Genomic DNA, 23751 nt, shown 5'->3' on the forward strand with positions numbered 1-23751 from the left:
ATCTTTACCAAGGTAATTACTGAAAACTTTTTTTTTAATTATTATCATTGTAATAATTTTGAGTTTCTTGTATCTTTTTTTTTTTTTTTTTTTATTTGAATTGGAATGTGCTAATAAGGAGAAGACCCTAACGAACTAAATTCGATTACAATTTGAAAGTGAAGGGGAAGGGTAAGGACTCCTCATCTTTAAAGTGTTTTCAGTGGGGATAGAACACTCAGTTCCTAAACTTCAAGATTGAAATGTGCTTTTTTTTTTTTTTTTTTTTTTTCGAATTAGACCTAAAATAATAAAACCACATATACAGATTCAAATTTATTCCATACTTTCTTTGTTATTTTAGTTGACATGTAGTTTATTTAAATTTATCTATGCACAAATTTATTATTATCTTTATTTATAAATTTGCAAAAATTATAAAAAGCTAAAAGCTTCAATTACTCCCTAATACATACAAGTAGAAACGAAGTTAATAGACCCCACATTATTATATTTTTATCAACTCTAAAAATAAAAAAAGAACTCGGTCAAAATATAGTACTCCATAGGTGAATAATGTCATATTCAATTTGTCAAGGACGGAGTAAAAATTAACAACTGAAGTACTTACAAATTATTGTTTTATTGAACAAAATGTTGTAAAATTATTCTCCATCAAAACAAATTTAACAAAATTATATTTTTTTTCTTTTTTTGACACAAAGATTATATATTTTTTTTCAAATACAACAATCGCAATTAAATAGTCAAATAATACTACTCTAAACAGTATGCATAGTACTCCTTTAAAAAAAAATTACTGTAGTAAAATAATTACTTAATTGTCTTTCAAAAAAAAAAATAATTACTTAATTAGTGTTGAAATTCAATTATTATGATTATTTTTTTTTAAAAAAAAAACAAGGAAGAAGGGGGTCACCAAATCATGATATAAATAAATTTTTAAAAATCCCATTTCTCTTTAATTCTTGTCTTTGTCTTTCTCAATTCTCACTCCTCATTCCTCACGCAAAATATTCTTAAAATCTGCCCCCCATTTTTATAAACTCTCTGATTCCAACTTCTCTTTCTCTCTCTTAATCAACCACTCTCTGTCTCTCTTAAAAGTGTCTTAAAGTTTCTGCCTTTGTTTGTTCAACTGCTTTAGGAACTTACAGTCTCATACACCATTCCCATTAAACTAAAATATACTCTGTTTTTATCTTTATTTTTATTTTTTCTAATTAACTTTGATTGGGAACTGTATTTGCAAAAGTGGGGTACTTGATTGAATCCCTTGAATTATCAACAAAAATGATATTGTGCTTTTATTGAAGGAGTTTATGATGGATCCAGAAAGTGGGCTTTCTCAAATTCAAGAAGTAAAGGTGAGTTCTTTTGCATGTTTTCAATAAAATAAAATTATCCAAAACCTATTAGACTCCGACTAATCTCAAATCGAGCCGTGCCACTAGGCATGGCCCGATTGGTTCCGTAATGCTAATGGGTGTCTGTAATGATGCAGAAGAAGGAATCATGGAGACAAGTTCTGATCTTGGCCTATCAAAGTTTAGGAGTTGTGTATGGAGATTTGAGCACATCCCCACTTTATGTTTACAAGAGTGCATTTGCAGAAGATATTCAACATTCTGAAACAAATGAAGAGATTTTTGGGGTTTTGAGCTTTGTTTTTTGGACATTAACAATTGTTCCATTACTCAAATATGTGTTCATTGTTCTTAGAGCTGATGATAATGGTGAAGGAGGGACATTTGCTTTGTATACCCTACTTTGTCGACATGCTCGAGTTAATTCACTCCCTAATTGCCAATTAGCAGATGAAGATTTGTCTGAGTATAAAAAAGATGGGGTTGTTATTCCTTCTGAATCAACTATTGGGTCAAGGCTTAAATCAATTTTGGAAAAGTATAGAGTTTTGCAGAAATTGTTGCTTGTTTTAGCTTTGATTGGAACTTGTATGGTGATTGGAGATGGTGTCTTAACCCCAGCAATTTCTGGTAATTTTTCATTTAATATGGGTTCAATGAATTAGGGCAATGATGTAGTCGGGATTTGATTTCACGTCTTGGGTACCACCCCCAGTCGGGTTTGTTATTGGGGGTGTGTTGTTTATTTTTATTGAATGATTGATTGATTTTTTTGGGTGTGTGATTGGAATTTGCAGTTTTTTCAGCAGTTTCTGGGTTGGAGCTTTCAATGTCACATGAGCATCACAAATGTAAGGATCCTTGTTTTTTTTTTTTAAATCTTGTTTTACTGTTGTGCATGAATTAGGAACTAGTTAGTAATACTATAATTAGGTAGAGATTTAGATTAAACAGTTTTGATTATGACCTATGGTTTAAATTATAGTATGATTTAAATTTATAAAATCATTTTGTTTGATGCCTTAGAATAATGGACTGTCATATCATTTCTAAATATAAAGTTAGGTTTTATTAACTGTGATTCCTTGGTTTTGTTCTTCTTCTAGTATAGTCTAATTTGAAACTGTGTTATCTTTTCTAAACATGACAAAATTTCCTAATTCCATTACTTTCTTTTAGTGTTAAGCTTTTGTATAGCTAGTGGATTAGGTTCCATATATTTTTTATGTGATTGTGATTTTGCATCAATTTGTCTGTAATTTTAATTATTCGAAAGGATATATTGAAAGAATATTAACATATCTACTATAGTTTTTTATTTGGTAGTGTCAACTTTTCACCCATAACATATTAACATATAACCAAGTGGTTGAGACAAATATTGTTCTGTGAAGCAAGTCATGTAATTATTCATTATAATTTAGAAGCTACTCCGTACCCTTTGTTTCTTGTTATTTGGCTGCATCTCTAAGATTTTTTTTATCAAGACCCCGTAATTTTTACATTATATATTGAATTGATCAGCCATTACATTCGCTATGAAACTTGATGAGCTAATTTGGGATATATTTTAATTTTAGTTTATCAATTGGGTTGTCTATAAACATGTCATTGACTAGTATGACCACCGACCACTGACCCTCGAATAAAGCAGCAGCCGCTTTGTATATAAGTAAGAAGGGAGAATGTTTCCAGGATGGTGCTTGAAAAGTTTATATACCAAATTGGATGCACGGGCTTGTTTTTATTCTAATCTTTAAAATGAGATAGTTGGAAAAAGATGCATCTTTTAATCTTTTATGAAGCGGCTAATCTTTGACTGTCTAGGATATGTGTCTACCAAAGTAACTTTTGGAAGTAGGTGATGCTGTATCTTTCTACCAAAATTTTAACCTTTTAACACAAGGCACAAAAATTAGCAATGAGATGACCATATATTTTATCATTGATGCCTTCCAATAGCATGTTCGGATTTCGGACGATGTTTCATGATGCGATCAAGAAGGCTTGTGCTTTAGCATCCGCCTATTGTTGAATTATTGTTATTAGACTTTTTTGAACTAATATAATAATAATTTAGATACAGTTAGGACTTTCATCACTCTGCAGTCTGTAGAATACTAATTCAATTTTATGCTTATACTTAGCTGTAGTGACTTAACATGTTATTATATATTCTGTCTGGGAATCATTTCGATCTTGATACCATTATATGCTGAAGCTCTTGCTCGGGCTAAAACTATCACCTTCCAGGAAACATTAGGAAGCATGGTTTCATTTGTATCTTTCCACTTTTAAAGGCAAAGGATAATAATGTTTTATAAAATCTTATGAAAGAGTAGCTTAGTGCATTTATGCTGTCCCCCACTTTGGGACAACAAAAAATCGATGTTAAATCGCATTTCAGTAATATCTTATCAACTTTCTCATATACTTTGAATAGGCGAAATTCACATGGGTTTTTGAGGGCTGATATGTTTGGTTTTTACCTCTCGCTATTGTTTTTTATCTGCATTTATTTGATCTTCGCCCCTAACAGCTTTGTATCCCTTTGTAAGACAGATGTTGAAGTCCCAGTTGCATGCATTATACTTATTGGCTTGTTCGCCCTCCAGCATTTTGGGACCCACCGAGTAGGATTCTTGTTTGCGCCTATAGTCGTGACATGGCTTTTCTGCATCAGTGCCATCGGTTTATATAATATTATACACTGGAACCCACATGTTTATCAAGCACTCTCTCCCTATTATATGTACAAATTTCTGAAGAAAACGCAAACCGGTGGTTGGATGTCTTTGGGTGGAATTTTGTTGTGTATAACAGGTAAAAAATCTTAGTATTTCAATAAAATCGTTTGTGATAGCCCTTTATCTCTTTTGCAGTGTTAAGCTCACAATTTGAAATTTTACAAGTACAGGTTCAGAGGCTATGTTTGCTGATCTCGGACACTTTTCACAATCATCAATCAAGGTACATTTAACTTTAAATACACATCTTAGTACGCAGTATAATTTTTAACAAATGGAGTGATGGGCCATTTTCGTCAGTCATTCTGGATTCAGTTGCTAGATATTCCAATTGCTATACAATGCTTTCTTTAGTATGACATGCAAGTAGTGACTTTGATTTTCATCTTACTTTGACAATTTTTCGAAAGCTTACTCTTTCGGAAGTCCAAATGCACGGTATCCAAATCATCTATGTGGAATTTGATGTTGTAATTTGGTATTAAATTCTCAAAACCACAGTGATCACTCCACCAAGGCTGTATTACAAACTATATAGACACTTCTTTTGACTGCTTTTAAAGACTAATTAAAAGCACTATCCATTTTACTGTCTTTAAGCCTTATGTTAGAGGCTGCAATTGGTCTAAAAGTGATTTTTCTGTGCAGATTGCCTTTACCTTTTTGGTGTATCCGTCGTTGATTCTTGCTTATATGGGACAAGCTGCCTATCTATCAAAACACCATGTGATGGCCACGAGTTACCAAATTGGATTCTACGTTTCTGTGCCAGGTAGCCATTTTACACTGATTTATTGGAGTATTTCTTGAGATCTTATCAGTTCGTATGGTTAAAATTTGGAGTTGAAATCGTATGTGGCAGAAAAACTAAGATGGCCAGTGCTTGGAATAGCCATTCTAGCTGCTGTAGTTGGCAGCCAAGCCATAATTACTGGAACCTTCTCCATTATTAAGCAATGTCAGGCCCTTGGATGCTTCCCGCGAGTTAAAATTGTGCACACATCTTCCAAGATTCATGGACAAATATACATCCCGGAGATTAATTGGACATTGATGATATTATGCTTGGCCGTCACTATTGGTTTTAGAGACACAAAGCGTATGGGCAATGCATCAGGTATGTTTTTCAGGTTTTCATATCTCAAAATCAAGCGAATTGAATGTTTTTTTCCCTCCCCTTGTGTCGTGGGATTGGAGGTTAAATGTGATTTTGTTTCATGTCTAAACAGGTTTGGCTGTCATTACAGTAATGCTTGTGACAACGTGCCTAATGTCACTCGTCATTGTCATTTGTTGGCGCAAAAGTGTCTTCGTAGCACTTGCTTTTGTATTCTTCTTTGGCGCCTTTGAAGCATTATACTTCTCTGCATCCCTGATCAAGTTTCTTGAAGGAGCTTGGGTCCCTGTTGCCCTTTCGTTAATTTTCATGGCTATAATGTACATTTGGCACTATGGCACTCTCAAGAAGTACGAGTTTGATGTCCAAAACAAGGTGTCCATCAATTGGCTGCTTAGCTTGGGGCCGAGCTTGGGTATTGTACGAGTCCGTGGTATGGGTTTGATCCACACTGAGCTTGTATCTGGTATCCCAGCAATATTCTCTCACTTCGTTACCAATCTTCCTGCTTTCCATCAAGTCCTAGTCTTCCTATGTGTTAAATCAGTGCCTGTTCCACATGTAAAGCCTGAAGAACGATTCCTTGTCGGTCACATTGGGCCAAAAGAATATCGGCTGTATAGATGTATTGTGAGATATGGGTACCGCGATTTTCACAAGGATGACTTTGAGTTTGAGAATGATCTCGTGTGTAGCGTAGCAGAGTTCATAAGGGGCGAAGGTAATAAGATGAATGGGTTGAAGGATGAGTCAGATAAGGATAGCGATGAGAAGATGACCGTTGTTGGAAGTCCCTCAACTCATGTGGATGGGATAAGGATGCGTGAAGACATGGATGAAGATAACGAAGACTTGCCAGGAACTTCCGAGCTGAAAGAGATACGATCTCCATTGACCACCCCAACCCCAAAGAAAAGGGTTAGATTTTTGTTACCCGAAACACCTAAGATGGAAGATAAGTCTAGGGAAGAACTTCAAGATCTAATGGAAGCCAGAGAGGCGGGAATAGCATACATATTGGGGCATGCTCATGTAAGAGCAAAGGCAGGTTCGAGTTGGGTTAAGAAGCTTGTGATTAATGTAGGTTATGATTTCTTGAGAAGAAATTGTCGCGCGCCTTCTTATCCGCTCAGCGTTCCTCATGCATCAACGTTAGAGGTAGGAATGATCTGCCATATTTAGTTAAAATGTTATCTGATGCAATGAGATTTTGCGTATACTTTGTAAATGATGTAATTTTGCTTTGTATATGGAATTGTCACCTTGTTTTGCATAAATTGAAAGGCGACGATAGGAACACTAGCAGATAAGCTGTCCATAAAAACTTCATACCTGCATAAGGCATTTGTTATTTTTTGCGGCAGCAATGTGCAACAACTGAAGATCATAATTTTAGCTCCTTGACAAAATGGTTCCCTTCTTCCTTGGCTTCTGACGAGCCTATCCCTCCACCTTTGTGTTTTCACGTCTACCCCAATCGCTTTGACATCATAATCGCGCTACAACCATGTCGTGATCGAGGGAGTACTCTTAGGAGTTGTTCTTTTCACCCTAAATAAGGAGATCTGGTCTAATTTTATTAAGATCTGATCTGGTCTAATTTGAAATATCCTCTGGTCTGATCATATCTAATTCAATAATTTGACTAAACTTTGACTGCATTTAATACTGATTTATAAAGAAAAACATTATCAAAATGAATCTTGTTAGTTTTATTTCATTATGAATTTTTCAAATATGTAATTTTCATAATTTTTTTAATTACGCAATTCACGATATTATGCCATAAGTAAATGATGATTAAAAGTTCTGATCTGATTTAATTTGAATGCAGCTGGTCTGGTCTGATCTGATCTGATCTGATATGATCAATCTAAATTTAAAGAATAAGTAATAAGTATTTGAAACAAGTTGAAGAAAACAAGTCCTAATTTATAAAATACGTACGGAGTAGTATTTATACTTAGTATTTCATATTCATATAATTACGACTTAATATTTTGTCTAATATGCTTTAAATGTATTTTTTTAAGTCAAAGAAACTATTTTGTATTCATTGTTGATTATTTATGTTGAAGGGTAAAGGTTACATCGTTGGCCCTATGAATTCCCCATCTCATAGAATACAATTGATATTTGATACACGACCTGCCCGTGATGCTCAAAAGACCAACGAAAATGCAATCTATTTAATAAATTAGAGCATGCATGTTCTTTGTCAGTTTTCTATAATAACAGGTACTAACGTATGGCATATTCATTTATAGTCCAAAATCAATCATGTTCACTTTTTTGGAATAAGCATATTCTTTTTGCAAATGACGATATTCATTTAGAGCACCATATGCATGATATCTAGTATGATAGAGTTAATCATGCTCATTTATATTTTTATTTGCATTAGTATTAACAATGACATTCATTTAGAGCACCATATGCACAATAATAGTGTATTTTGTACGAGTATATCATGATTATATTTTGGTATAAGCGTATTTTTTTATATGACCGAGTGACCGTATTATTCATTTAGTACACCATGTACAATAATAATACTCGGTACAAGATACTACATACTCCGTAGTATGATATGGATTTTTTATTTTTATTTTTATTTTTTTTTGTGGTGGTGGACAATAAGAAGATCTGATTCTAAAACAGGCCCAATGAGAAGGAGCTACATAATGCTGATCTGGGCTCAAAAGTTCTCTATTATTGTATAGCTTTGGGCCGTATATCGTTCCTATTTACAGCAAATTGATTAAATTGAATATCCATTTTTGAAGCTGCATAGCTTGTATAAATTGTCCTTCCCTATTTTCTAAATATTAAATATTTTACGCTTGTCAATGCACACATTACGTTAATATCTTTCATTATCATTTGGTAAAATTAATACTTTGAAATGTACATACTAAGAGAAATTTGACAAGGTCATACACTATTGATTGTACATTTTCATACGTATTGATCATACACATGGTCACATCCTATTCAATTTGTGTTGGATGGAAATTAGATGAACATAATTCGAATTTGAAATTGCCCAGCTCATCTTATCCAGGTTGATTTGAGTCAAGTTGTTATTGAATTAGATCAAGTTGACTTTTTGTAGCTTGTAAGCTCTTTCGATTCATTTAATGGCACCAAGCTAAGTGTATAGATATAACTATCAAAGTTAATTATTACTCAACATAAAATCTTATTTGCAACGATTAGACATTTTTTCCTCTATATTTTATGTCAATTCACTGCAAATAATATGAAACATAGGTAGTATAAGTTTAATTGCTTTTAATAATTTAGAAATTTCAACTTTATTGAGTCATTTAACCAGCATTGCTCATTGTCAGTTTTTGTTCAACATCATATCATGATTTCTATGTCTCATATATATTGTATGCACACTGCTACATCTTTTATCTATTACAACCCCTAAATCCGTTGTATTAGGCTTCTTTTTAATTATTCCTAACCACTTTTTTTCTCTATATCTCTCTCTACACCTCACATGTACTTAAATACTTCCATAAACTTTCTTTTCGTAAAAAAAAAAAACCCAAATAGTTCTTTAATAAAGAGACAAAGAAAGTACTCCGTAAATTATAATATACATGCCTTTAAAATCAAGAAAATTGAAATGTCTAAGTGTTGTTGGTAATACATAGAGAACATTCTACACAATAGTGTGGGACCCAAACACTTTGTAGTTTGGATGTGGATAAAGATGAGCACATTATTTTCCCAAGTTCATCTCTCTCTCTATATATATATATATACTACGTATATATAATAATTTTTTTTTTAAAAAAAAAAAAACCCTTAATAGAGTATATAAATTGATCCTAGATTTCAACCATTAATTTAACCTTGTAGTTGAGTTAGTCCACCAACATGGTATCAGAGCCAGCGTGATACAAAAGTCACATGTTTGAATCTCATCCACCCCTCTTTTTAAAGTGAAATATTAAGCGCATGGTATGAGGTGGCTCATGCTTCATCCACACTTCAAGCTCAATAGAACTCTCATGTAAAGAGGCATGATAGAGTATATAAATCAATCATGGATTTCAACCATTAGCGTAAGATTTGGGTTGAGTTGGTCCAAAAAAAACTCACTTCATTTTTTATTAATTTCATTTTATCGTCACCAAGTTTTGTGTGATTGATTTGAATTTGCTAATATTCTACAGAGTATTAAGTAGAATTTGTTGGAGGGCTTTAAAAAAAAATTGTCATATAAACGTAAGGAATGTAAGATGATAAAATGGGGTATGAGTGAGGATGATGTAACAAAAGTTATACATAAGTACTATGGAGTGCATCTCGGACTCTCGGTACATAACTGTTATGCTTTTAAAAAAGCATATAGAAAAGCAAAAATGTAAATTTGGAAAGCTTTAGGAAAAAAAAAATGACTCTATAGTGCCATAGTGGTGCATTATTATGTACTACTATTCACATTAAAGCATAAGTTGACTTAATAGTACTTTATGTGTACTATTATGCATGTAGTTGTACTTTTTATCATTTTATAGGTTGAATATTTTCCCCCAAAATATTTATTACCTATCATCTATTATGCATATATTATAGTGGTACATTTTTTCCATCATATATGTTTACTAATAAATAGCAGTTATGCGCTAAGGGTTAATCAGTAGTTCAAACTCCATAATAAATTACAAAGTGAAGTATATCCATTTTCAAAAGTGTTGCAGACTTGCAGTCAAATAAATAAATAAATTGGTTGAAAAATACAAGTACTGCGTATATAATTTGCCCTCAGCATTATTTTGGTGTGGCTAGCTATACCGTCGGCAAATTGACACACACTGACACACCAAATATTGACTAAGTAACCCCTAACTGACTGAGTAACCCCACACCAAATAACTTCTAACCGACCGAGTAATTTGGCCACATCGTGTGGCCAGCCACACTAAAAAATTAAAAACATTGTGTTTTTTATATGGCTGGTCACGCTATGTGACCGGTTGACACACACCAAAACACTAATCAAATAACCTTTGATCGACTGAGTAATCCCTAACTGAATTACCCCCAAACAAATAACCCCTCGCCAGGCCAATCGAGTAATCCCCAACTAAGTCATCCCTAACCGAGTAACATTTAACCAAGTAATTCCGGCCACACAGTATGGCCAACGACATACTACCTCCGTTTTTTTTAGTTGACACCTTTATAGTTTATATTATCACTCTTGCCAAAGTATATATGTTGTAGCGTTTAATATCTCTAATTATCAACTTTGTATAATTATAAAAGTGGATATTTATAATATATATATATATATATATATATATATATATATATATATATATATATATATATATATATATATATATATATATATATATATATATATATATATATATATATATATATATATCGAGATGATTCAAACAAGATCTCATATGGCTATATTTTATCGTATCTATAATTACAAAGCGAGTCAAAATGTAATGTGTAAATAGTGTAAAAGTAAAATGATGTCAATAAAAAAACGGAGGTATACGTAGTACAAACTACTTAGGACCTGTTCAGTTCAGCTTAATTTCAGTTCAGTTTAACTCCAATTAGTTTAGTTCAGTTCAGCTCCAATAAGTTTAGTTCAGTTCAGCTCCTAATTTCTTTCTCTCATAAAATATTCATTTCAATTCAGTTTATTTCAATATATGTGACCAGGCTCGTAGTATGAATTTTTTATTTTTTAGTAAAGATGTTAAAAATGACCCAAAAAAAAAAAAAAAAAAAAAGGCACTTGTCCACGTGGTGTGCAGTCCCCACCTTGGACATCGCCTTCCGATTAATGCGGCGAATGGATAAGTTTGCTTTCTATCTTCTCTCGAGCCTCCTGTACCAAAAGTTTTTGTATGCCCCAGGTGTACAATAATATTATTATACATCCAAATCTCACACGTGCCACAAGGCCCATAAGCAATCAAGTCATTCATGAAAAGTTGAAAACAACAACAAGAAGTCAACAATCACAGTCCCCAATATTTTTCTCTCATGTTTGTTCAACCAAACAAAAGAATATTGCAACCAAATTCAACCTCAAACCACAAAAAGATAGTTGTATCTGTATAGAATTTCAATTCCACTAATCTTAATTTTCAGCGTGCAATTGATTGACCTGTTGATGATCAAATTACGAACCCTAAATTACTCAAATTGCAATACTTGCTTTCAAATTTATTGATTAACAATTCCAGTTGATTTTTCCGGTCATATTTCCGAACCTTCAATTCAAATCATGGCATGAAATTAAAATATTTAACTCTCAAATCATAATTGAAGCTACACGATGGAAACAACTACAGCTAGTATTTGGTAATGTCAGAATAATCTAGTATCCTGTTGTTATTGTATTTGTTTTCATTTTATCGCAATTCTCGCTAATATTTATGGTGATGCTTTTGATTATTTTGTGGTGTTATCTTTCACTTATAGCTTCAATGTCATTCTAATACTGGTGTATCACAATTTATCACAATTTATATTATCAAGGTACTATGCAATTTTATTGATACTGAGTATATTCATAGCTTTCTGTAAAATTGTTGTTGGTGCTTAATGCTTATGTATTATCAAGGTACTATGCAATTTTATTGAATATAAGAGTATATTTATAGCCCTCTGTAAATATGTCATTTGTTAATTGGAAGAGAAAATCATTATATACAAAAAAACAATTTTTTATTATGTTGTTTACAAGCCTATTAGTTCAATTGGTCGAGCACTCTATGCTTCTACATACGCATAGAAGATGTAGGTTCGAGTCCTACGTAGGCTATTTGTTGTACCATAGTATTAACTTAAGAAATAGTGATTCTAACTAGAGACAAAAGTGACCCTAACTAAGGACAAAAGTGATCCTAATTGAGGACAAAAGTGACACAAATTGGGGATAAAAGTGACTCTAACTAAGGGAAGAAGTGACCCTAAGTGGGACAAAAGTGACCCTGAGCGAGAGAAAAAGTGACCCTAACCAAGTGCAAAAGTGACCCTAACTGGCACAAAAGTGACCTTAATTGTGGGCAACAGTGACACTAACCAAGGGCAAAAGTAACCCTAATTCAAGACAAAAGTGACCCTAAGCGAGAATAAAAATGACCCTAAGCGAGTGCAAAAGTGACCCTAATTGGGACAAAAGTACCTTGAGCAAGGTAAAAAAGTGACCTTAATTGAGGGCAAAAGTGACCCTAAGCAAGAATAAAAGTAACCCTAAGCAAGAATAAAAGTGACCCTAAGCGAGTGCAAAAGTGACCCTAACTGGGACAAAAGTACCTTGAGCAAGGCAAAAAGTGACCTTAATTGAGGGCAAAAGTGACCCTAACAAAGGGCAAAAGTGACCCTAACTGGGACAAAAGTGACCTTGAGCAAGGCAAAAAGTGACCTTAATTGAGGGCAAAAGTGACCCAAACCAAGGGCAAAAGTGACCCTAAGCAAGATTAAAAGTGACCCTAACCAGCGCAAAAAATAACCATAACTGAGACAAAAGTAAAGTGACTCTCACCGAGGGTAAACGTGACCCTAATCGAGACAAAAGTGACCTTACTCAAGTGAAAAGGTACCCCTAACCATGGACAAAATTAATAAAGAGTGAAAGTGACCAACAATATGAATACACCAATATGTATAGGCTATGTGGGGCTTGAACCCACACCATGTACACTTATAGTACATTGCTCTACCTTTTGAGCTAATAGCCTTGATATTAAACACTTCAATTTCCATTGCTATTATAACCATTGCAACACAATCACACAATTAAAAAAAATAGCTAGTATGCTCATTAAAAGAAGGATAGAAAGAAACTTGAATTCATCAATAACTCTGGTGTCATCAAAAGTACATTGTGCCAATCCAAATCATCATCAGTAAATGACTCAAGCTCTTATCATAGTTGCATATTGACTATTACAATATCAGTTTACTTGCTCTAAAAGTTCTTGAGGCCTCGAGATCCCTAAAACCATTGAATAAGTGTTATAAAAAAAGAAGGATGAACTTTGAAAGTTACAGTAGCAAAATTTATTAAGGGATGCTAGCAGAATCAAGCATCACAGCAGCCATTACACAACGTGGAGCCTCCTCAACCCATACTCTCATCTCCACTAGCTTGGGCAAGTTTATGAGCAGCAACATTACCACATCTACTTACATGAGAGAAAGAGATAAGATTGTTAAGACTAGTAAGCTTAACAAAATCACTGATAATAACTTCCTGTTTCACATGCTTCAAATAAGAAAAAAGTTAAATGTTACCAGTCTCAAGAATAGCCTTACTAAGGCCAGCATCCATAGCAATTGTTAAGACAGGTCTTGCAGCACAAAGGTTTTCATTGATCTTCTCCCAAAGTGTCCAGCATTTCTCTTCAACCAAATCCCCTACAAAAGACACCAAAATAAATCCCACCAAGATTTATCCTTTGAAAGTTTATCCCTCTCAATTTTCAAGTAATAAGGCAGTGATATCTAGTTCAAAAGACTAAACAATTTTTACTGTACTCAACTCTATTGTCTAATGCTTTTGTAAGTAGGATAATTCCCTTCTTTGCAAAAAAAATTCCATAGAAGTAAGGCCTAAAAAATTTTAAATACTACCATGCACTTTTTTAAAACTCTTTTATCTATTGTATAATGTCTATTTGGTCCAAAATTATCTGAAATTCGGAAAGCTACAAAATACATTAATTTCAATTTCTTCAATAAAGTATAATTTCATATTGCAGGATAACAAAAATCAAATTACATAAAAGACAAAGCAAATTAACATCCACAACATAGAACCCTATAATTTGATTTGAATGATGAAAATAAGTAAAATTTGCACAAATTACAAAATCCACCATATATCCTAGTTAAATTCATCATATAAAACCCTAGAATTCAAATAAAAACACGAATTACCTTTATTTCAATTGATCCTCAATGATTATTTCTAATGTGTGTAAAGAAAAGTGCAAAACAGAATACATAAAATAAAAATTGAAGAAAAAATTCACCTGCAGTTAGTAGATTCGTTTGCAAGACGATTTTCACAGTAAAAAGAAAAAAAAAAGTAAATTAAGAAAACAAAACTATGAGTAAACAAACCTAGAAATCGATGGAAGAAAGCTACAAGCTTGTAACAATGGCGGAAACGGGAGCAAAAAATATGGCGGAAGAGAGAATGAGCAAAGGAGAGAGAAGTAAAATTAGGAAGAGAGAGAAACCAAATACTGTAAATAACATTGACACGTGCGAGCAAAAACAAGGAAACCTCATTCAACCCGCCACACAGTACACTAATGTAAATCGGTTTTTTTAAAAAATTTGTGTTACCGTATACGTGTACTCCATTTCATTTTTATTTTATTTGTCTATCTGCAACGTATTAGTTGCTCCGTACATAACTACATACGGACTACGTATACAGTCCTCTCTCAAGCATCAAGTCCATAACTGTAATTAGATTGACAGATTTATAAAGTGTTTGAATTAGTTTTTAACTTTTTCAAGAACAATATTAGTTTTAAACATGTTGTATTTACTTAATTTTCACTTAAGTAAATTTATTAAGAGTCATGTTAGTTGTAATTTGTAAATGAGCAACCTCTATCATAACTTTTTTTTTTATTATTATTATTAAAAATTGCAAGTACTTAAATTTTTGACAATTTAATAAGATGAACAAAACAGAGTTTAGTACGATCTCTATTCTTATCAAAGATACTAATTAAAAAAAATACAAAGTAATACGTACTTAATCATGCTTCAATTTTACATACTAAAACACAACATGAAATCAAAAAACTCCGAGAATATTCTTTCAACTTGATTTTTGTTTTTTAAACAATATTATATTCATATATACTTAAGATTAGTTGGTCAAAATCCATTCTTTTTTCTTCAAAAGATACATACTCTACATTTGGAATACCCCAATTAATTCTTATCTTGGCATATGAATATATGATCTTTTCATTCCATCAGCTTTTGTTTTTTTTATATATTTTTTTTAAGTTCTTTCTAACCTAGATCAAGACATCTCATAGATAAGTCAACATTCCTACACAAAACTCTGGGGAAGGGAAAGTTAGGGAAAGAAATAGAGAATAGAATCACCATTTGGAAGAATCATATGTACTCCATAGTTGATATCGAATAGATGAAGCTATGACTTTAAGATCATAACCAACTACACTACTACATAAGAAACGAGTATGCGCCCGTGCATTCGGGTTAAAACTATTAATGGGATTTAAAAAATAAAATATATAACATACAAAAATAAAAATAAAAAACTAGCTAAAAAGAAAAGTTAAATATGACCTAATACATTATTTGTTTTTGAGGTAATAAAATGTCACATTTTAAATTATTGATATATATGAAATTAAAACAGAAAAAAGTAGTGCCCGAAACTTATGGTGAAATTAAAAAATTAAAGTGGTGCACATAATTTAGGGGGGGGGGGGGGGGGGGAATGTGTCACTATTTTTCAGATGAAAGAAACAATTGCAAGTATTTATAGATAGATAATGGTTTTTATTTATTTTTCTTACTCCGTATTGAGCAAGTATATGTAAAACTATGGCATTTTTTTTAGTAAAATTTGCAAATTGCAGCCATTTAAAGTTCGTATTTTGTAAATTATAACCATTAAAATATTTTTTTGCAAATTGCAGCCCAAAAGTTCATATAAATTGTAAATTGCAGCCCGATTCAATTTTTTCATCGGTTTACATGTTGAAAAATCTTCGGTTACAGTTTTAGGGGTCATTTAGCTCTTAAGGGCCCGACTTGAGCTCGGAATTAGTAAAAAAATAATGTAAGTGTCTCATATTTACAGTTTCCCACAAATCGATACATTTTTATTACGCAAAACAAGATAATTGCGTTATTTTTTTGCTAATTCCGAGCTCAATTCGGGTCCCTAAGGACTAAAATGGCCCCTAAAACCTTAATCGAAGATTTTTCAACTTGTAAACCGATAAAAAAGTTGAATCGGGCTGCAATTTACAATTTATATGAACTTTTGGGCTGCAATTTGCAAAAAAAAATTTTAATGGCTGCAATTTGCAAATTTTTTTTTTTTTTTAAGTAATAAAACTATGGGACTTAGGCACTAGATTAATTACATTTTTTTCGCTTAAAATGAAGTAAATATCAAAACCTTATAAGGGTATGTTCTCTTCAGCTTAATTTCAGTTCAGTTCAGTTCAGCTCAGCTCCAATCAGTTCAGTTCCTAATTTTCTTCTCTTTTAAACAATTTAGTTCAGTTCAGCTCCAATCAGTTCAATTCAGTTCAGTTTAGTAAATTAGAACAGATCTTAAGTAGATAATTTTTTTTGTATTAGTTAGTTATTAACATACAAAAAATATTATCTCCCACCCACCTAAAAAAACATACAAATAATTTTATGGAGTTGCCATTTCAACTTGCTACCTTAATAAGTAATTTTTTATTTTTTTAAATAAAAAAAGGTGAATAAGGAAAAAGGCCAAAATTACTATGACTCTATGAGGAAGAAACCAAGAGGTTTATCCAATAAAATGAAGGAATAGTAATATGGCCCTTAGGCAAAAGGAAAGACGTGTGGGTGTGGCCCATCTACAGCACGTGATTTGACACGTGTCAAGACATTGGACATCCGGCGGCATTTGGAGAATCCTTCTTGGGCCATCTTTGATGTTGGGGGGTTTTGACAACTAAGTGGTGGGACCCACGTACGAAGGTTTTTAATATTGATTATGATTTGCTGAGTTGGCATCATTTGATTGGCTTGAGGAGGGTGAATGAAATAGGAAAATTATCGTAGTATTTGTGGTTTTGGAGAGAGATGGTGGAGAAAATGGTGTTTTCTTTCAATTAAGCTTCAAGTTTTGTGGTGCATAGTTTTGGTTTTCATTTGCTTGAATCTATACTTGCTCCTTATATTTAAACATAAAGTATTTATAATACACATTTTTTCGCCAAATATAAGAAAAGCATAGCTCATATGATTTAAACACTTAAAATGAAGCTCATAAAGTAATAGGATTATAATTAAGTGGACCATGAACTTAAATAAGGGTAGAATTATAGCCTTCACCTAACAAAACTTTTGAATTATAGTGTGTCGTAAAATTGCGACTTTTTCATTTTAATTAGTGTTAGGCCCGGGCAATGTCCCGATTTACTGCTTTATTTTCATGACAAATTTTTTATTAATATTTAATTTTTATTAAATGACATGTAATATAGTAATAGCTCATTAATATTAAATCTTGTAGGAACTATATTTTTAGACATGGAGTGAAATCTGGATTAAATGGGGAGAATGTCACGTGCCACCTAAACTTCTTTAAGAACGTCTTTTAATACACAGTATAGATATTGCAACAAGGATTGCATCATAAAGCTCATTTTACATGTTATTATATATCTATAATTTTATAAGAGTAAAAATTATACTTCGTATAAAGTTGATATTGTGAAAATATTTTATGAGACGAATCTAGTAAGAACCCACGTGACTATATTTTGCTTAATGTATAAATCATATTATATGGTCAAACAAGAGTGATGATTAGTGCAAAAGTCCAATTGTTGCAATAATATTGAAACGAATGAAGTATAAGGTAACATGAAACGTACTATGAAAGACTCTATTGAATTAGCATTTCTTATACTAGTAAGTTAAGTCAGACTAGATCCGCTAGTGAAAGGTAAAGAATTTGCCCTACTTCCAAAACAACATCGTTGGTGGATTCAAGCTTGTGACTTCAAAATTAAAAGATGAGTTCCCCACCAACTTTACCAAATGTACTATAAATACTATGCATATCCATAACATACATATCTTTTTTTTTTTTACAAAAGAACTTACAAACAAACAACAAACAAACTAAAAACGAAAACAAAGTAAATCACGCCGACGCGCCATCCCCGCTAAACAGTGAGCTTGAGCAACCGTAGACCTTGGACCTTCTGAATATGACACACAAGTACACAACCAAAGCCCCAATAACTTCTAGAAGCTCCTGTTGAATCCAACACACAGAAATATCCTTGGGAAACTGAGAGCGAAGCAAATCCACCATCGAAGAATAGTCAGTAAGAATCTGTAAAGAAGAATACCCACGCTGCCTGACGTGGCGTAAAGCAAACAGACAAGCCATCAGTTCATACTGGTACGCGGAATTAGAGCTACAAGCCTGCGCTCCAACACCAAGATGAACATCAGAAGCCAGATCCAAGAATACCCATCCAGTACCCGCATATGACTGCCGGAACTTCAGGCCTCATCAAAAGTAAGACTAACTGTACAAGCATCCAAAGCATTCCCTCGAAGAACTGTAGACGACATAGTACAAGAAAACCTAGGAGGAAACTCAAGAGTAATATCAAATCTGAACAACCTAGCCTCGGAACACCTATCCACCCAACTAGAAGCGAGATCCAAAATCGAATCAGGAGAATTAACCGCAGAACGAAACCTCATGGAGTTTCGAGTAAGCTAGAGGGCCCATAACAAATTAAAAAACGATCTAGCATCAAACAATCCTTATCATGAAGAAATCTAGAAAGAACCTCGGGAAACCACTCTTCAAATGACTGATCTTGGGACATATTCAAGGTCGATCCACAAGTTCGGTCCTCCCATAAACTCTAAGTAAAAGGACAATCTCGGAAAAGATGAGAGATGGTCTCCACCTCCTGATGACGGAACCCACATTTGGATTCCACAAGCAAACCCTTCCGAGCAAGCAACGAAGCAGAAGGCAACGCATTATGAATAGTACACTTGTTTGTATAAGTGGTGGGATAAAACGGTTATAGTCTTATAGAAATACACTAGTAACACAACTATGTCTTTGACTACCGGATAAGCTCCCTATTTTATGGAGATTAAAATACATACTACTCTGTAGTACACATTTTACAATTCTTTTTAATTGGTTGTAAAAAAAAAAGCACAATTGTTCGGGTCTAATTTAGCCTAATTGGGCCCAGTCCATAAATGACTCAATTAAAGCCCAAGGTCAAAGGTTCAATTCTCCAATCCATGCCAAGTCAAGTCAAGGGTCCGGTCAACGTGGTCAGCCCACTTGGCCTCAAGCCCATTTCTCCCTATTGTGCTAAGGTATAAAGGCTTTCACTCCCCTTACATTATTGCATTCATTCACAAATAACCTCAAGCAATTAATATTCTTGCATAACACTTTCTCTCTCTACATTGTATCGACTTCGGCATCGGAGGGGCCTTCCTCGGCACACCCCCGAGGCCAGTTTACGTGTGTTTGCTGTGCAAAAAATCCTCGGCCCAGCGTTACTAGGACCGAGCCAGTCTTCAGCCCACTTCAAAGGACCTTTGGCAAGGTCCCATTGTTTTCACCCGAAACAACAATACACTAGTAGAATAAACTTAATGGGCAGCCACAAATGGCAAGCGGTTATTGAATTCCGCTTGCCAAAATGTAAATGGCAAGTGGTTTTGGATGAACCGCTTGTCAAAATGCCAATGGCAAGCGGTTTTGGATGAACCGCTTGCCAAAATGTAAATGTCAAGCGGTTTGAGCATTGAACCGCTTGCCATTCACTAGTGGAAAAAATCTCATTCGTAACAGGCTATTCGTAACGGGCAAAGCTTTGCCCGTTACAATTAAGATATTCGTAACGGGCAAAATAGTGTCCGTTACGAATACTTATTTATTCGTAACGGGCAAAATAATGTCCGTTACGAATACGTATCTAATTGTAACGGACAAATTAGTGCCCGTTACAAATAAATAAGTATTCGTAACGGACACTATTTTGCCCGTTACGGATATTATATTACACGTAACAGGCATATTGTGCCCGTTACAAATGTCCAAACTTGGCCCAATAAATAAGAGGAGCCCAGTAGTTGGCTTTTTAGGGTTTCACCCAAATGCCCAAACTGTGCCGTCATTCACCTCTTTCTCTCTCATCAGTCCATCACTCCCTCTCTCCCTCTCCTCTCCTCTTCTCTCCTCCCCGTAATTCAACAATCTTCCCCATCAATCTCAGGCCTTCTCTATTCTCATTTCAAAATCAGGACATCAATCTTCCCCTTCCATTGGAGAAAAACAGCCTTCCGCCGGATCTCCTTCAATCCGCCGAGAGAGAAAAATGGTTAAATTGACGGGGGTTGCGCCGGATCTCCTTCAATCCGCCCTTCCACCGCCTTCCGCCTCCCTCCTTCTCCGCTTCTCCTTAATCTCGCCCGCAATTCTCGCCGCCTCTCTTTCACTAACCCTAGGTACCAATTTTTCAATTTACTGATTATTATTTTTTATGTTTGATTTTTTTAATATACGGGTTTGTTTGATCTTAATTTTTGTGACTTGATTTGGATGATTGATGGGTTTGTGTTAATTTTGCTGGATATTTTGTTGTGTATATTAGTTAATTTAAACATTTGAAATCACCTGGGTTTTTTTTAAATTTTTTTTTATTTGATTAGTTCTTTTTTATTTCATTGATTTTGATCTATTTGTTGTGCTCTATCTTTGTTTTTACTGGATTAATTAATTTAAACAGTTGAAATCAGTTAGGAAATTTTGAATTGATTGATTGATAAACTGAATTTTCAGGGTTTGTGATTTTGTGTTTCGAATCCTTGTTTTTGTTGTAAAGTTTGTAAATTTTACTTTATTTGGAATTTTATGGTTTACCATGTTAGGGTAATGATCTGTTTTTATATATGAGGGATTTGTATCTGTTCACGACCCAATTCTTAATTTTCATCCAAACATTGACAAACCACCACCGGCTATAACCAGCTTCACCTTCACCCTCCCAAAAAACCAAACTGTGGCACCACCTTAGACCGCGCTTCTGATTTAGCTAGTGCAGGAGGATCTAGAGCTAACAGGGGAACTTCAGATTGCTGCTCCTCCGGATCTGCTCTTGGGTCTCCATCTTGAGGGTCACCTGGATTTATCACCAGTCTACTATTATTCTTCTTTTTTCCTGCATTGTCAAAGTAAACTGAGCAGTTTTCTTCACTTTCCCATGAATCGAACTTTGATACTTTAGGCTGGGGAGAATACAAAGCACCAGAGATGTTATATTTACCACTTATTTTCTTTTTTGCTCTCTAATCAGAGTAAATGTCCAAGTATGTCATACGTGACAAATATACTAAAATACATTCGAATGTCACAAAATAATTAACTCTCTGTAAAAGAATTCTATGGACTCAAACAAACCAGTATGATGTATCTATACCAAGTAGACACTAGACAGACAGATTTGCGAGGTTCTCTATAAACTTTGAGTGACAAAATATGTAGAAAACATTCACTGGATTTAATTAAGAAAATAGCAGCAATTACCTTCAGCCTTACTTGGTTCACTGATGAAAATTGAGGTGTTTCGTCAACTTCCAAATGCAGAGGTAATTGACTGCTGGGATTCTGTATTCCCTTCAGGACAGTTCTTTCAATGCCAGCCATAGAGATAGCAGAACCTCAACTTCAACTCAGCTGATCATTAGCCTTTTGCAGGATTGCAGGTTTAACTCGGTTTTAACTTAATATGTTGCTTATTCACCTCTAAAGAGAAGATTTTTTTTGAGATTTGCTGCTGTCATTTTCAAAACCTACCAAATTTGGACTAATTTCAGAGATATTATATCAGAAGATTTAAAATATATTGCAATGTAATAATTTAAAACCGTGTGCTACAAATAGTACAGGCTCCATCCATTAGCTGGCTATCTGTAATTTATAGATTATTATTTGGTTCTTGAACTTGTTATTTGATTTATTATTAGAGAAATGTTGTATAGCAGGCTGATGTTTGTGGCAACTTGTTATGTCATTAATATGCGAAACCACCAATTCATCATCAAAGCAGCACATCATAGCCAACCATTGCTGCAAACCCCACCACAATGTGCCCGACTGTATCTGTAAAAGCACAACAGAGACAAATGAAGTAATAGATCCCAAAAACAATTAATGCAAATTTCACTTCCCATTCACTGCATGTTCCAAATCTGTCCTTGTTTTTGTTGTAAAGTTTGTAAATTTTACTTTATTTGGAATTTTATGGTTTATCATGTTAGGGTAATGATCTGTTTTTATATATGTAATGTTGCAAATTGATAGCTTCTACTGGTTTGTTCATCTAATTAAGTTAAAAAAAGTAGTGGGTTTTGTTTAATTATCATAATTCATGCTATATTTGAGATTTTAGGGAGGAGTTTAGTATATAGTTGAATCATTAGTGATGATTTTGTGAAATGGATGGTGTACAGGTGGGAAGAAATTTAAGAAGCCACGTCATCCTTATGAGAAGGAGTGACTGGATGCTGAGTTCACCATGCTTTGAGCCGTATCTGTAATGCTGCTAGGCATCTTCTTACTCTAGATGAGAAGAACCCTCGCCGTATCTTTGAGGGAGAAGCTCTTTTGAGGAGGATGAACAGGTACGGGCTATTGGATGAAGGACAAAACAAGCCAGATTACATGTTGGCTCTTACCGTTGAGAACTTCTTGGAGATGTGTCTTCAGACCCTCATCATCAAGTATGGTATGGCCAAGTTTGTTCACCATGCTAGGGTGCTTATCAGAGGCATATTAAGTATCATATTTGAATCCCTTGTTACATTTTAATTGCAATTATTGATTGTTTTCTGATGTGCATTGCTTGATGTTTTTAATTGCTTAGTTTTGATGGTGTTTAGTGTTGGATACGTTTTTGACATAGGTAGGGTGTTATACTAGATTCTAACTCAATGACTTCCAATGATTTAGTTTTTTTAACCCATTCATTTCTCGACTGATTCTTGTGTGAGCCAACATCTAATCGTATGCTTTTCTCTCCCTTCCCACCCCTGTTGAATATTTTAGAGAGTAGTACTCCCTCTGTGTTAAAATATTTTTGTTAGCTTTGGTCAACCAATGTCTAATATGATCATTATTTAGTTCGGGAATTTATTATCGTGTCAATGATTGATGACCACTTATCAAATCATCAAATAAGCTGTAAATTCTTTTTATTAACGTTTTTTTGCTTCAACTTTTATGAATGTGAAAGGATAATAAAATGAAATTATCTTTTCTAATCATATTGTTCTCTAACACCAGCTTATATGCTGCAGATGCTACTGGAGATTTTGTTAATAACTTCCATAATGTGTCGGGAAGAAAGCCTTAGTAATGACCTGAGGCAGATAAGAATGTGATTCTTGTAACTTAGACGGGTTGTTGCTGCTGCTCTTGGTGGCTGCTCCTTAGTTGCACTGATGCTGTTGCTTTAGGATGCTGCTGTTGTGGCTGACTGGATGTCACTTCCTCCGAACATTGCTGTTGCTACTGCTAGTATGCTCTTGGCCAGCTGTTTTTTCGTATTCCATTTTGTTCGCGGATTTATTATCATTAGCATTTTTAATTTTACAAGATTCTACAAATTTTTTGAGATGTAAATTTAAAATTTGGTGTGCCATATTTTGATAATATTTGTGTGCCTTTGTGGCATGGAAATCAGTA

At 33.9% G+C, this 23751-nt stretch overlaps 1 protein-coding gene and 2 long non-coding RNA genes across 3 annotated transcripts; 2 read left to right on the forward strand and 1 right to left on the reverse strand.

Moving 5' to 3' along the window:
- Positions 1–987: 987 nt before the first annotated feature.
- On the forward strand, positions 988–6592 carry LOC145641738 (potassium transporter 6-like). Its single transcript, XM_081692674.1, has 8 exons — positions 988–1367; positions 1505–1997; positions 2165–2218; positions 3930–4190; positions 4285–4337; positions 4763–4886; positions 4977–5231; positions 5344–6592. The coding sequence occupies exons 1-8, from the start codon at positions 1323–1325 to the stop codon at positions 6411–6413; spliced, it is 2355 nt and encodes a 784-aa protein (XP_081548800.1). The 5' UTR covers positions 988–1322; the 3' UTR covers positions 6414–6592.
- A 6436-nt stretch (positions 6593–13028) lies between these two features.
- LOC145555750 (uncharacterized) lies at positions 13029–14523 on the reverse strand. Its single transcript, XR_014091556.1, has 3 exons — positions 14358–14523; positions 13527–13649; positions 13029–13414 (listed from the first exon to the last, which is right to left on the reverse strand). It is a non-coding gene; the product is annotated as an uncharacterized LOC145555750 (long non-coding RNA).
- Positions 14524–20166: 5643 nt separating this feature from the next.
- LOC145555817 (uncharacterized) lies at positions 20167–23743 on the forward strand. Its single transcript, XR_014091585.1, has 3 exons — positions 20167–20513; positions 22518–22792; positions 23364–23743. It is a non-coding gene; the product is annotated as an uncharacterized LOC145555817 (long non-coding RNA).
- The last annotated feature ends 8 nt before the right edge of the window (positions 23744–23751 follow it).

Source organism: Chenopodium album, chromosome 1, assembly GCF_948465745.1.
Source record: "Chenopodium album chromosome 1, dcCheAlbu1.1, whole genome shotgun sequence".
Lineage (NCBI taxonomy): Eukaryota > Viridiplantae > Streptophyta > Magnoliopsida > Caryophyllales > Amaranthaceae > Chenopodium > Chenopodium album.